General features: G+C 34.4%; 2 protein-coding genes across 5 annotated transcripts in view; both read left to right on the top strand.

Moving 5' to 3' along the window:
• Window positions 1-6,936, top strand: part of LOC110025387 (protein VTE6, chloroplastic) — a 65,017-nt gene extending 58,081 nt beyond the window's left edge. The window contains exons 6-7 of one of the 4 annotated variants that reach the window (XR_002294114.1): window positions 5,129-5,215; window positions 6,758-6,936. The gene's annotated coding sequence lies outside the window, so the exon portion shown is untranslated. Of the gene's footprint in view, window positions 1-5,128; window positions 5,216-5,772; window positions 5,866-6,757 lie in introns of those variants that run through there. The other 3 variants (XR_002294113.1, XR_002294115.1, XR_002294116.1) reach the window with 3 other exon arrangements.
• Window positions 6,937-9,736: 2,800 nt separating this feature from the next.
• Window positions 9,737-11,855, top strand: LOC110025374 (probable leucine-rich repeat receptor-like protein kinase At1g35710). The gene has a single exon (XM_020725824.1). The coding sequence runs from the start codon at window positions 9,935-9,937 to the stop codon at window positions 11,321-11,323; it is 1,389 nt and encodes a 462-aa protein (XP_020581483.1). The 5' UTR covers window positions 9,737-9,934; the 3' UTR covers window positions 11,324-11,855.
• The last annotated feature ends 1,838 nt before the right edge of the window (window positions 11,856-13,693 follow it).

The following is a 13,693-nucleotide window of genomic DNA, read 5'->3' as shown; positions in this document are numbered from 1 at the left end:
GAAGAAATGACGAGTTAGAAGAGGAAATAAAGAGTCGAACATGGGGGAGTTGAAGCGATGAGTCAGAAAGCGAATAAGAGGGAGGTCAGGAAACTAAACAGGTAAGTTCGCTTATAAATTTGTTGTGAGGGAGGCAAAAACTTATAAGAGAATCAAACGGCATAAGTTAGGGCTTCTTTATAGTCGGAGGCAACGGACAACGATGTCTTTGTTGAGCAGCGGAGGAAGTGTCTTTGTTGAGCGGCGGAGGAGAGCCCATGCCCTATCCTACCGGCGAAGAAGAGGAAATGAAGTAGCATCATAGAGAATGAGGACGAGTTGAGATCGTGCTTTCTTGCGAGAGGGTATCGACAACATTGAAGACTTTCGTTGCTTGGTTGAGCCGTGGTGTTGACAGAGAGGGAGGAGCTGAAGTCATTGTCGAACAAAAAAGGAGGAAAAAGCCATGGACTGAATTTGTGTCGACGAAGAAGCGAGGCAAAATTATGATTTTGCATGGTTAGGGTTGGACCGAGGGTTATATTAGAGGTGTGATTTATTATTTAATAAGAATTGTATACTTGGGGGGTGTGTGTGTGGGGGGGGGTACATATACATACAAATAATTATGGTTTCATGTATTAAAAATAATTATATTTTATACTCACATAATAAAAAGTTAATAGTTTATTAAAATATTAGATTAATTAAATTTTAATTTGAATACCATGTGTATTTTGGGCTTCCAATTTTAGAAGGATCTATGTCAAGACAAATCAAATAACAAATTAATGACATTGAGGTGAGTACTTATGTTCTTATACTAAGGTGATATTTTGTTTCTTCTCGATTAAATGCATTTATTGTTACTATTATAGTACTGCATTCCTATGATTTATCGGTCTAGTGAATTTTGTTCATATTGTAAGAATGTCATGTGTTCTCAGTTTTGTTTAAATTATCATTGAATCTTGTACAAGAATATTGACTGTTATGCAAATGAGAATGAATTTATTATTATTGAAAAGGTAATATTTTTATAGTATGTTTGTATGTGCATATTTGACTATGATGAAGTCACTTCTTAATGATACTAGTGAGGGAATACTAAGGTACTTATTCATCTATATGAAAAGGATATTGATATTGAAATACTTTAAGTAGTATAATTTTTAGACGGTGCACCTATGATCATTGTACGTATATATAATGATATTTGTATGATATTGATAAAGTAAAGCATTGAATAACATGTTAAATGTTATATTGATAGAGTAAAATATAACTAGCATGTATTTTGTTTTTTTTCTTATATTTTTATAGTTTAAGAGAATGAGTTTTCGCTGTGTAGCTCACAGTTAATTTAAACTAACTTTTCAGGTTAATTAAATGATTAAAAGATGAACAATGGACGGAAAATATTTATAGAAGACATGAACAACTAATAATGAGGTAAATATAATTCTACAATTTTAATTTAATTATTTAATGACTCTTTAGTTCCCACTATCCTACTATTTGTTCTCGGCTTAGTTAATTTCAAGCCTCGGGTCTGGTCATGACAAAAGTAGTATCGGAGCGAGATTTAAGATTAGTTAATGAAATCTTGATGAAAGAGCTAATAAGATAATTATAAAAAAATTTTAATGGTAAAATTAAATTTATAAATTTCGACGATAAAATTTTGGTAAGTGGGGAAGATTGTAAAGCCTCGTTTTAGTTGCTCAGGGAAGAAAAAACGATGAGTTGGAAGTGGAAGTGAAGGGTTGAGCATGGGAGAGTTGAAGAAGGGAGACGAATTGAGAAGGTCGAGAAACCAAACAGGTAAGCTCGCCTATAAGTTTGTATTGAGGGAGGTAGAAACTTACAGGGCAGTCGAATGAAGCAATTTAGGGCTTCCTCATAGTCGGAGGCAAAGTACGTCTTTATCAAGTAGCGGAGGAAGGAGCGGCAAATAAGAGCTCGTGCTCTGCCCTACCAGCGAAGAAGAAGCGGAAAGGAAGGAGCATTGCAAATTAGGACGGGTTGAAATCGTGCTTTCTTGCGCGAGGGAGTCGGCGACGCAGAAGACTTTCGTTGCTTGGTTGAGGTGTGATCTCGAAAACGAGGGAGGAGTAGAAGTCATTGTCAAACAGAAAAGAAAGAAGAAGCCGCGAGCTGAATTAGTGCGAAATAGAAAGTCAAACATCGCCATACGCAGAGGTTGCGGAATCGCGAGTTTGTTCATGGTTAAGGTTGGACCAAGGGATATATTAATGTTGTGGTTTATTATTTAATAAGAAATGCATACTTGTTATATATATGTATATTTATGTATATATATGTGTATAAAATTAATGAAATTTAATACTTAAATAATAAAATTTTAATAGTTTATTAAAATATTAATTTATTTAAATTTTAATTTGAATACCATGTTTATTTTAGTCTTCCAATTTTAGAAAGGTCGATGTTAAAACAAATCAAGTATCAAGTTAATCAAAATTGATATGAATACTCATGTTTTTGTACTATGATAATATTTTATTTCTTCTCGATCAAATGTATCTATTGTTACTATTATAGTATTGCATACTTATGATTTATGAGTCTATTAAATTTTGTTCATATTGTAAGAATGATTTGTGTGCTTAGTTTTGTTTAAATTATCATTAAATCATGTACAAGAATATTGACTGCTACGCAAATAAGAATGAAATATTTATTATTAAAAAGGTAATATTTTTATAGTGCATGGTTGGCTATGATGGTGTCACTTCTTAATGGTACAAGTGGGGGACTACTAAAGTACTTGTGCATTTATATGAAAAAGAATATTGATATTGAAGTACCTTAAGTGGTACAATTTTTAGACGGTGTTCTTATGACCGTTGTACAAATATATAATGATAATAATATAGTAATGCGTTGAATAATATTTTAAATGTTTATATTGATTTACTAAAAGTTTAACTAGCATGTATTTTATTTTTTTCTTGTATTAGTGTAGTTTAAGTGTATGAGTATCCACTATCTTTTTTAACTCACAGTAAATTTAAACTAACTTTTAAAGTTAATTAAGTGATTAAAAGATGAAAAATATACAGGAAAATATTTATAAAAGATGTGAACAACCAATAACGAGGTAAATGTAATTTTAATGTTTTAATTTAATTTATTTAATAACTCTTTCATTTTTTAATTTGTAGATAAGTACAAAAAATTTAGCTCTCACAGAAGTGATTAAAAGATGAACAATATACGAGAAAATATTTATAAAAGATGCGAACAATCAATAATGAGGTAAATGTAATTTATTGTTTTAATGTAATTTATTTAATGACTCTTTCATTTGTTAAATTGTAGATAAGTAAAAAAAATTTAGTTCTGACCGTCTGTTCTTGTCTTGGTTAATTCAAAGCCCAGGTCTAGCCGTGACAAGTCTCCCTATTGTATCTATGGTTTGCATTATCTTTAACACCATAATATCTTTAACTACCTGGTTGACAAATTTGATATAAGATCATTCTTAACTATTGATAGTCTTTTTTTTTTTAATGCTCAACTCTTTCTTGGCTTTCAATGACACTATAAAAGAAGCAAAAGCCCTCCATTTTCTTCATTTCCTCTATGATTTTACCATGTACTAGTGAATGATATTTGATACCAAATTTAGCCATAACTAGCTTAGTCCATCATGCGATGCTAGAATGAATTCAAAAATATTTTAGGAATAGTAACCAATCAATAACTACTATATTACCCGAACACAATTTTTTTTTTAATTCTCAAGCATTGGAGACCTTGGGCCAGGAGAAATAAAGAAGAGCGAGAGACTTATTTTTTTGGTTTTATTTTATTTTACTTTTTTTTTAAAATTCTGTTACAGCCTGTTTATAGCTGAAGTTATGATGAGATTCAATTTAAGAACAAATTATTTCCATTTAAAATTAAGTCCACAATAGAAGGAAACTAATCTTTTTAAAGAAAACTCATCTTCAAATGAAATGAAATAATATAATTACAGTAGACTTATCATAATCCATAATGTAAAATTCATATACAATGTTATTAATATATATATATATATATATATATTGTTATCCTGTTACAAGCTGGTTTTAGATCCAATAGTCCAGACTTCTTATTTTTAAGCTTGATTCCCATTTTCGATTGACAATAATTTGTCTTCACTGGTGGACACTCGGTGATGCCCTCTTCGAATTCAATAAGTTGATATGAAGATCAATTGATACTGGAGTTAATTGCAAATCCAAAAAGGAAAATAGATTCTATTACTAAAAAACAATGGAGTTACAATCACAGCTCAAACATAGGAAATGAAATAAAACATGACAGGACTCACCGGCTAGGGCGAGATGGGACATACAGTGGACAACGGGTCAGAGAGTTAACAAATGGGAGCGTTGGGCTAATTGGGTGCTGACAGTGGTGGTTGTGGTAGGAAGGAGTGATTGTGAAGGATATGTAGGGAGGGGAATTATTAGAGGCTGGTTTTGGAGTAGCTGCTGATTGGGATGGGCGGCAGAGAGGAGGAGGGTCGACTGGGAGTAGATCACAGCGACCTGTAGCGGGAAGGGGGAGTCGGTAGTGAGATTAGGGGGGTCATAGGTGTGGTAGTAGGACGGGAATGGGCAGGTAGAAAGTGTGACAACAAAAGAACGTGAAATTATTTCAAAGCCTTACATCAAGATATTGCATGATTTTGCGTATTGGCGGCCTTATATTTTTTCTCATTGGTGTGACTTCCGAGGAGTACTTTTGCATTAACACGCTTAACTTTGGATTTTCTATTGAAACCAACAATTGCACTGAAAAGTACATCGATGTTTAGGAGTTTAATTTTATTCTACTTAAAAAGGGTTCTTCTCAACATTGTTGCAATTCAATCTTGGTTCACCTCAACATTGTTGCAATTCAACTATAGGTCACCTTTTGCTTTGAGGCTTTGTCGGTCTCCCAAGTCTTTGACAACCATTATGATTGGTATGCATAAATGTGGGGTAGAGAGGGAGGGAGGGAGGGATTGATGTTCAGAATTAGAATCATAGACGATCTGATTAATCATGTACAATATTTGACCACTGGCAATTACTCGGCTGTTTTTGCAGCATCATTAAACTTTTAATTGTTATTCTTCTCTGTGCAGTTGCAACTCGATTCTTAGACCACCATGCTTTGAAATCTTTTCGATCGCCCAAGCCCTTCAACAACTCTGAGTCCGTGACCAAGCCAGGTAACATCCCATAATGTCCTTGGTTGTTGTTGGTTTACATAAATTTTTGTGGGAGAGAGGAAAATAAATTAGCACTCATAAATAAATTAAACAAAAGGTAAATCTCAAGTTCGAGGAGATATGTGGAGAGAAATTTTAGGGGCAAAAGCATGCCCTCGAAGGCCTGTGGGATGGGAGCGATCCTCCACCTTAAACACCAGGCTGACGTCTCACGGCCACTATTTATTCACTCCATTATTTTGTAAACAGTATGCACTTTGAAGTACAACCTACCTAAAAAATAATAGATTCTTTTGACACAGAAAATAATAGATTCCTTTGGCAAACGTCTAAATCATTTTTGTCCAACGCTCAATCTATCACTCCCTTTCATCTTTAAACCAAAATAAATAAATAATAAAACAAAATTGCATTTTTTGTAGAGTAGCAGCAACTAAGTTATGTCTAGCATCATCCATATATATAGGAATAAGATTAATAATATAATAACTCGTTCAAATCCTACATTAATGGGAGTTTCCTTGTGCCGGTATGCCTTATTATTTCATCGTCAACAGCGTTTTCAAAGTGCTCATTTTAGCCGTGTTAACCAGAACTTTCGCATCAGACAATGCCAGCTGCAAAAGGACGATTCAAATTTTCTCAAATTATCTTTAGTTTTTTTCACGAAGGATTCATGTTTTTAAAGAATAGTTGAGCTATAAATCACAAATTATGCGGTTAGAATTTGTTGACTTGAATAAATAACTTTCTTTAAACCATTAGATCACGGATCATTTCATTGAAGGGTTTTCTTTTAGCAATTACACATTTGTATTGAATCAAACAGCTCTAAGCATGTAAATTAGCATCTTTGTGTGCTCTGGAAAATAAATAAATAATAAAATTCAGTTTTTCTTGCGGAATTAAAAAAAAAGATCAAAAAGCATGTATCCTGTGGCCATTGCCTGTTTGAAATTTGAACCATCTTTTGTAAGGAAAATTCAGTTACATGCCAAATAAGGCCTATATATTTACCTGCCTAACTCCTAAAGCTTGATTTTTATATTTAGAGCATCTTGATGACATAAATTTGTACATGAAAGAGGCATTTCACTTTAAAAAAAGTCAATTATAGTAATATTTTTTTATCCAATATTGGGAAATTTACATACAAATCAAATGATGCGTATGTATTTACATATTTGACATCTAAAGTTTGATATTTATATTTATAAATCTATGCATGAAAAGATGTATTTCACTTTTAAGAATTTAGTAATAGTGATATTTTTGATCTAATGTTAAATATTTGAGTGACATGTATTTAAATTTCATAGTTTAGGTGTTAAATATGTAAATATATAAAAATTGTGTGGAATGTATGTAAATGATCCTATAATATTAAAAATTTGACTGTTATGCAGTAAATATGAAATTTTATGGGCCATAATATTAAAAATTTGACTGTTATGCAGTAAATATGATTATGGGCTATATAACTAAAAACATAAGAATTGTGCGGCATGTATCTTAATGCTCCTCTTTTTTTTTTTTTTTAAGTTCAACCGACTGGAGTACTATTTATCTCTCTCTCAGCCTTCTTACGAACCACGTTATTGTACAGTGGTTCTGCAGATTTTTGTTCAGTTTCTTTGTTCGGTCACATCGACCAGTTATGTCAGGTGCTGTTAGATTCTATTTCAAGCATTTTTTTAATAGTATAGCCAGCAATGTATTATGTGCTTACATGCAGCATTTTTTTAATAGTATAGCCAGCAATGTATTATCTGCTTATGTGTTTTCATGACTGAGTAATTATTATGGCTTTAGACCAAAATGCGCGGTGCACGTTTCGGCCACCTCTTTGTTGTACGTAATTAAAGTTTCATACGAGTATAATGTTATCAGAAATCCTATGCTTTCACCCGAAAAAAGTAACAAAAATTTATGTCACCATACTAGCTGATTTGGTGGATCATTTTAGTGTGGAAATAGATCTCTTTTTTTTATTTGTTTCATTATTATTACTATTATTTTTATTTTCAGTAATCTAATTAAACGTGTAAAAAATAGACGCAACATGCAAACTCTATACTCAAATTTGACTAAAAAAAGATTCTGGATTAACCCGCATATTTTTTTTGTGTCGGATTCGAGTTAGAAATTGTAACCTATTTAATTTTTTAAGTCTGGATCGAGTCAACTCACTAACCCGAAATTGATTCTAAATTGACCGGCTGATCCGAGATGGACCCAAAATTGATCTAAATAGCTTTTATGTGATATTAAACTGATTATATATGTGCTCGGGTTTAGATCAACCTGGTTATATATGTGCTTGGTTTGGGTCAGATTTGTTGAAGGAGGGCCATATTTGGGTTCAGGTTGATTTTTTTGACTCATTTAATATTTTGGGTCAGTATTTTTTAGGTAGGGTCAATTTGATGGATTTGAGAGAGAGAGAGTGAGAGAGAGAGTGAGAAACTTGTGTACTGGCCTCCTGTGGTCTCCCACATGCGTTGGCTGTGAATAAATATGAGGTTAGGCCGGTGTTGATCAACTAGAAATTATGAAATTGGTATTGTACCCCCAATGATTTTAATTTGGAGGATTTACATACATACCACTTAAAATTAGTCTATTAACCTAACGCCTAAAAACGAATATTTACTATTATACAACCTATAATGGCCAAACACCTTAAAAAATGCAACTGTCTGCCACTGTTTCTTCCCCAATTAAAATGTTTGCAGCTCCTAATCTCCCAATAACTATCTCGCTGCTTCATTGTTCTATTCCTTCTATCGGCCTGCTCGTCTTCAGTCCTCTGTTCAATTTTCTAAATCCACAGAGATAATTTATGGAATGAAGTGGTTTCATCACCTCAGGAAACTATGCTCTATGAATATCTCTGCTAGTTTGATAGAGAAAGGGCAAAATAATGTAATTGACATCTCTATAATCGCTATGATTCATGAGATGGTCAAGCTCATGGTTCCCTCTATTTCACACACTGTAGCAAAATCAAAGCTGCAAGGGAACGACGGCGAGCTTTGCTGATGGAAGCAATGGAGCGATGAGAAAGTAGCCTGGTAGCTGTTGGGAGAGCTCGGGCCGTAAATGAACCACGGAGGTGGTGCTGCGCACAAGATGAAGAGGGTTTGTCGAACTGAGTTAACAGAAGAGGTATGGTATTTTTTATGAATTGAGAAGTTTTAGGGGGTAGAATAGTTAATAATAGGTCTTAGATGTTAGAAAAAAATAGAGTAGTTTTTGTTGGTATGCATGTAAATGCCCCTTTTAATTTAGCTAGGGAATGCCAAAATAATCTGCACTGATACATTCTGATATCCTTTGCATAATATTTATTTCTATTATTTACCATTCATATCAATGCCATAAATATTATTTATTAAATAACTATTATTCTCACAGTATTCTGGCAATGTAACTATCAAACATTTATGTACTGTACTGAACTGTAGCAAATGCGAAAACAAAGGTTTGGTAGTTCCAACGAGTAAATACTACTGGCCAATACTCCAACCATTGGACATCCAGTTTTGGGAAATCCGCAAATCTACTTATATAGTTTATATGATTTGGACAATGATGAGTCTTAAATATTTCGATTCCTGTTGATCACTGTAACCCAGTAATTGCTTCCCTTCAGGGGTTGTCTGGTAACGGATTTAATTGGGATTTGACTTCAATATGCAGGACAGAAAAAAAGGTTAGATTATAAATCTTAATTGGGATTTGACTTCAATATGCAGGACAGAAAAAAGGTTAGATTATAAGTCTTTATGTAATTGCAATGTCTTTCTGATTCCTTTCAGTCCTGGTGGTGGATCGGATTTATTGGACTTATTAAAGCTATTACCAAACAGCCCATTAATGTGGAAATAAAGATCATATTCTGTAATCCGTTGGGAATCTTTAGGATAGTTGGTTTTTAAATCATTGAAGCTCTGATTGCCGGATTGGTCATTTTACCTGCTTCTAACCATCATTTCCTGATCTCCACTCTGCTCCTGCCACCGCCCGTTCGGCTGCAGTTGCTAAAGCATGGCACGATCTGATGATTTCTTATTTAAGCCTTCTCTGATTCAAAGTTTTCCAAGATTTTCTTGGTTAGTAAAAAAATTTTAGGCTAATCTACAGAAATTTTTCATATTTTTTGCCTAGGAGCTTTGAGCTTTCTCCTATCAACCTTTTATGTTGTTATTCTAATGGAATTTTGCTTTAGCAAGATTTGTTATGCAAACAATCCCATAAATTTGTACTGGCCTCAGTTTTTTTCTCAGTGACCTAATCTTTTTATTTTTTGAAGAATAAATATGAAAATAAAGTAAATTAGTAGAAAGCAATGTGCCAGTTTTATGGAAATCATCAAGTTTGGAATATATTAACGTTGGAACAGGAACGTTGCCGTCTCCTGTCTCCCCTTTCAAAAGTCTTCCAAACTCCGACCCCACTTATTTTACTAAAGATCCCTCTCATGCTAACAATACGAAAAATTATTAGACCTGCGAACTCGCACCTAATAATTTTTCCAACAATACCCCCTCCATTATTTCCATCACATCGACTGTTCAGCACTCTTCGTCTCCCTCTCTCCTCTCTCTCTAATATGCAGATCAAAAAACCCTTCAATATTTCGTTTCGTTACATGGACGCTGAAACTCTCCTCTCTTCTTTTTTCTACGTCTAAGCACTTCCTCCCTCTCCTCAACAATGTCAAAACTTGTATCTTCCACCTTCCCCCAACTCCTACTCCTTCACCCTCTTCTCCTCTCCCTCTACTTAATCACTCCCATCTCCACTACTGCTCCCCTAAACTTCTTTGAAAAGGAAGCTCTTTTATCCATCATGGATTCCATATCCTCCGATAGAGACTGGAGATCCTACAGCAGCGAAGATCCCTGCAATCCAAGCTCCTCATGGCCTGGTTTAGAGTGCAAACCCGGTTCAGATAACCGTTTTCATGTAACTAAACTAGTCTTTGGAACCCATCCTAACCCAACTTGCAGAAGCTCTGCTACTTTTCCCTTTCAAATCTTTAATCTTCCATATCTTCAATCCATCCACTTCCTTAACTGCTTCAAAATCAAGAAGACAACACTCTTCTTACCCCACTCAAACTTCTCTTCTCTTCAGCAGCTTAGCCTCAAAGCAAATCCAGCTCTCATTGGGCCTATCCCAACTCAAATCTCCTCTCTTGAATCAATCCAAGTACTTACTCTCTCACAAAACAATCTCCGAGGCGAGATTCCAGAGGCCATCTCTACCCTGACCTCTTTGATTCATCTTGACCTTAGCTATAACAGATTAACAGGCAAAATTCCAGCCCAGGTGGGGAAACTGAGCAGCCTTGTAGACCTTGACCTTAGCTATAATTCTCTTAATGGTCCAATTCCAACATCAATTGGAGAAATGGGCATGCTCCAGAAACTAGACTTGAGTTCCAATTCACTACTAGGAAGCATTCCACAGAGTGTAGAGAACCTGAAGTTATTAACTTTCCTTGCTTTAAGTGAAAATAGGTTGAGTGGTTATCCTAAGCCTCCCAATGGCCTCGCCAATCTTCAGAACCTTCAATACTTGTTCATGGATAGCAATCCGATGTTCGTTCCATTGCCGCCGGAGCTTGGAAGGCTGCAGAGGCTGCAGGAACTCAAGCTAGCAAACTCCGGCTACTCTGGGCAGATTCCTGCAAGCTTCACCTGGCTGAAGAACTTAACTGCTTTATCCTTGGAGGACAATCGACTCAGCGGTGAAATACCTCCTGGGTTGGGTGGACTTAATAGGATATATCACTTGAATCTTAGCAGAAATATGCTTGCTGGAGTTGTTCCTTTTAGTGTTGAATTTCTTAGGCGGCTTGGGAGGAACTTGGATTTGAGTGGGAATTCTGGGCTCTGTTTCAATGGTAGCTCTAATGATTTTAAAGGAATTTTTAATGGAGTTGGTGTCTGTGGAAGTAGACTTTCTTCCACTACTCCCAATATTCTGCATCCATTGAAGAGTTCCTCTGTGTCTTCTTCTTCTTCTTTTGTGTATTGGGTGTTTGGCTTTATGAGTTTCAGTGCCATATACCTTTGCCTTGGCCTTTGCCTTACTTAGGCAGTGCACTGCCCTCCCTCTGGTTTTTATTGATTTACTTCTTTCTTGGTTCAGTCTCTTGCTTGTTGTGTATTTTGCCATAACTTATTAATAATTATGAGTTTGATCACTTTCATGGAAAATTGAAGGAAGTTTGTAATTATATGTTTGGGTGCAATGCTTTCTTTCTTTTTATGCTTGGTTTAAGTCCTTAGAGATGACACTGAATGTTGCACTTTGATTCACACTGTAAAGGTTTTAGCATATTAATCCTTAGAACATGAAGTGCTCTGCAGGTGCCAACATATATTGAAAAAAAGAGATTATTAGTGAGATTATTAGTAAATTATATTATAAAGGAACAACACGCCAATCGATTTAGAAAAAAATACAGGAGTAAATTGAGGAGTAAAACAAAAAATGAGCTCAGGGGTCCAAACGGAGAAATATCAGAAAGGGCTCCAACAAAGAGGAAAGTTAATATCCGGGAAGCTCTAAATAGTATCCCCAGTAGAGGCAAATGGCAAAAGCCTCAAAGACTAAGCACCACATGGCAGCAGTGACGAAGAACTCAGCAGTAGAGAGGATTAGTCCAACATAAAATTCAGAAAAAAAAAACTTAATGTGAAGGTATTCGAAGCATGTATAGAGGAGAAAGCCATCCATAACAAAAATTTCGTTATTTGCCAGCCAAAGGGGAGAATTAAACCATAGTTCGAAATAGAAAATAAACTTGCGCTTGAGCCTGAATTGAAGAGTTTGGTAAACATGACAACTGAAGAATAAAAAACCAATAAAAGCAAAATTCTCAAACCACAAAGTTTTGGTATCTGATCAGAAATTTGAGAATATTGGCGTGACCAAGAACACAAATCACAAGTATGGTATCCATGAAATATTTAATTAAATAAAACCAATGTAGCCCAGTTCGAGAAAGCCAGAAGAAGCAAAGGTAGAAGTGGGGTAAACTTTCAAATATAAGCATAACCAACAAGTATCTTAAAGATAAAATCCATTGTAACTTGTTTGTGGAGACTAAGAAAGTAGTGTTTCAGCTCAAGAGAGGAGGCATTGTGATCCATGCATTGATTTTCCATCAAAAAGCAAGGTGTGCAGTTAGAGAAGAATGATATTCAAAGGGCTTTGCTAAGGAGAACATCCAATTGCTGAATATGGAAACCCAAAAAGTGAGTAATATGTGAGGCAAGAAGGTTGAGGAGAATTGCAAGTGGCAACATGAAAAATTTTGCCATCCAATACATAAAGCCTCAAGAGTATTGGTTAACAATGTATCCCTTTCTTGATTTCTGCTCGATTTTCAGATTTTTGTTTTCATAGCCTTTTTAATGTAATAGATAACTTCAGAAGAACTGTTAATTTTTCCATCAAATTTTCTCCCATCTCTTTTTTTCCAGATGAAATAAACGATGGATTGTTATGAGAGAAGATAGAAATTTTGTTACTAGCTTTAGACATAAAATTTGAAGTAGAATTGGGTTGTGAAGAAATATTATACATTAGGGTGACCAACTTTTTAAAAATCATTTGAGAACAAACAAATAAAGAAAAATTGACTTAACAAACATAGAGATGGAACATAAATATTTCTGGTAATAAGAGGATCAGCAGTCTTTAATACATTATTAATTGCCCGCCAAGAATAAAGGGAATACATGGGAGCATATATTTTATGTCAAAAGATTCCAAATTAACAGTAGGTAAGGTAAGTTGCTGTGAATATTTTTACAAATCATTTTAAATGAATGATTATCCAAGTTTTTTCATAGTAAGTTGTCTGAAGAGTTAATGGATAATAATGGCATTAATGTCAACAATGACCAAAAAGTTTTTTGCCAGCTTGTTTTGCCTCCAGCTAGAAGAATCATTGAAAAAGCTAAAGAGAATCACAAGGTTGGAAAGTAAGAGAGTTATAACTTTGAGGTTCAAGAATTTCATAGATATTCTTACTATTTATCCACGGGTCCCTGAGCAAGTTAATGTTACTACAATCTTCAATAGAGAAATAAAAGCAATTTTTATTATCTAGAGCCACTCTTTTGGGCAATTTCTAGAAAAATAAGTAGTAGATGTACATTTGAGATTCTAGAAAGAGAAGCAGTGACTTTTAAACCATTTAAAAATACAGTCATTGCCATTTGCAATTCACAAAATCAACTTAATCATAAAATCAAGAGATATAGCTTGAATGGAGAAGAGGCCTAAGCCCTCATAATATTTCGGTTTGCAAATAGTTTCTAAAGAAATATTGTGCATTTTTTTGTTGATAATAGAACCATGAAGAAGAAACTTAAAACATCATAAATGAATCATTCTAATGTAAACTTTGGATAGAAAAAGCTCTAACTCAATAAATAATAAGGTTTTGAATAG

This window comes from Phalaenopsis equestris, unplaced genomic scaffold (genome assembly GCF_001263595.1).
Source record: "Phalaenopsis equestris unplaced genomic scaffold, ASM126359v1 Scaffold000297, whole genome shotgun sequence".
Lineage (NCBI taxonomy): Eukaryota > Viridiplantae > Streptophyta > Magnoliopsida > Asparagales > Orchidaceae > Phalaenopsis > Phalaenopsis equestris.
The sequence above is the reverse complement of the archived record's forward strand: the minus strand, read 5'-3'. Positions and strand labels throughout refer to the sequence as shown.

Excerpts from the sequence above, each read along its gene's own strand:
- LOC110025374 (XM_020725824.1), top strand. The coding sequence starts at position 9,935 with ATGTCAAAACTTGTATCTTCCACCTTCCCCCAACTCCTACTCCTTCAC.